At 39.6% G+C, this 1529-nt stretch overlaps 1 protein-coding gene across 2 annotated transcripts in view; it reads left to right on the top strand.

Moving 5' to 3' along the window:
- Window positions 1-1300, top strand: part of TRIM67 (tripartite motif containing 67) — a 965652-nt gene extending 964352 nt beyond the window's left edge. For both annotated transcript variants that reach the window (XM_044064611.1, XM_044064621.1), the window contains exon 10: window positions 1052-1300. In XM_044064611.1, the coding sequence (XP_043920546.1) occupies window positions 1052-1114 (63 nt within the window). In that variant the 3' untranslated portion in view covers window positions 1115-1300. The remainder of the gene's footprint in view (window positions 1-1051) is intronic.
- Window positions 1301-1529: the final 229 nt, after the last annotated feature.

Genomic DNA, 1529 nt, shown 5'->3' on the forward strand with positions numbered 1-1529 from the left:
ATAGCCCATCAGTGACAAAGATGACTTTCCTTGCAGTTAATGTCTGATGCAAAGTGGATCACACATGAGTAGCATAAGCTTTGTATATGTCCTGATTGTGTACCCCACATGAGTAGCATAAGCTTTGTGTCTATCCTGATTATGTACCCCACATTAGTAGCATAAACTTTGTATCTATACTGACTGTGTACCCCATATGAGTAACATAAGCCTTGTGTCTGTTCTGACTGTGCACCTCACATGAGTAGCATAACCCTTTTGTTTGTCCTGATTGTGTACCTCACATAAGTAGCATAAGCCTTGTGTCTGTCCTGATTGTGTACCCCACATGAGTAGCATAAGCCTTGTGTCTGTCCTGATTGTGTACCCCAAATGAATAACACAAGTGTTGCATCTGTCCTGATCGTGTACCTCACATGAATAGCATACATCTTGTGTCTGTCCTGATTGTGTACCCCACATGAATAGCATAAGCCTTGCGTCTGTCCTGATTGTGTACCCCACATGAATAGCATAAGCCTTGTGTCTGTCCTGATTGTGTACCCAACATCCAACATGAATAAGTCTTGCATCTGTCCTGATTGTGTACCCCACATGAGTATCCTAGAGTCTATCCTAATTATGTACCCCACATTAGTAGTATAAGCCTTGTATCTATACTGACTGTGTACCCCATATGAGTAACATAGGCCTTGCTTCTGTCCTGATTGTGTACCCCACATGAATAACATCTTCTGTCCTGATTGTGTACCCCACATGAATAGTATCTTCTGTCCTGATTGTGTACCCCACATGAATAACATCTTCTGTCCTGATTGTGTACCCCTACATTAGTAGTATAAGCTGTGGCATCTATTTTGATTGTGTACAGTTACTGCACAATAATTCTTTTCACTGATTTGTGAAATCAAAACTTAGAAAGTGAATGTAGATTAGATATTAAGTGCCTGGTAGAGTGCACATCTGACTAATAAAATTTTAGTTGCTGCTGAAGTTCTGAATATCCTGGACTTAATTTGTTACAGTTAAATGGTTTCTTTTTCTTTTTCAGGTGAGCCTGCATACAGGATTGGAGCTGCCAGTGCACATAAAACAGACCAAACTGTCTACATGAAGCTGTGATAAGTTAACACATGCTGCCTTCAGACATCTTGTCACCTACTGTGATCCCGGCACAGCACAACAGCTGTCCAAGAACTCACACCCATTGTAACCGAACAGTGAAATCACCCGTTTTTGTTTGTTTTCAATGCCTTATACTATGCTGCAAAAAACACATTAAACATTTTTGTTATCAGTTCCTGCCTGTAGGTAAGTCTTTTTTGTGTGATCTTTTTCCTAAATTACTGCATAGGTGCTGAGACCAAAACAGTCCAGAGGTTAAGAGGAAACAAAGATTGTATTCATGAATGGAAAACATGAAACCTAATGTTAAAGAGGAAAGTGTCTATAACATCATCATAGCTCGATTCTGAGATCTGAAGGTTTTAAAAATAAATACTATGCAAAAACGCACAAATGGAAGAAGT

Source organism: Protopterus annectens, chromosome 1.part0, assembly GCF_019279795.1.
Source record: "Protopterus annectens isolate FY-2018-M chromosome 1.part0, PAN1.0, whole genome shotgun sequence".
Classification (NCBI taxonomy): Eukaryota; Metazoa; Chordata; order Ceratodontiformes; family Protopteridae; genus Protopterus; species Protopterus annectens.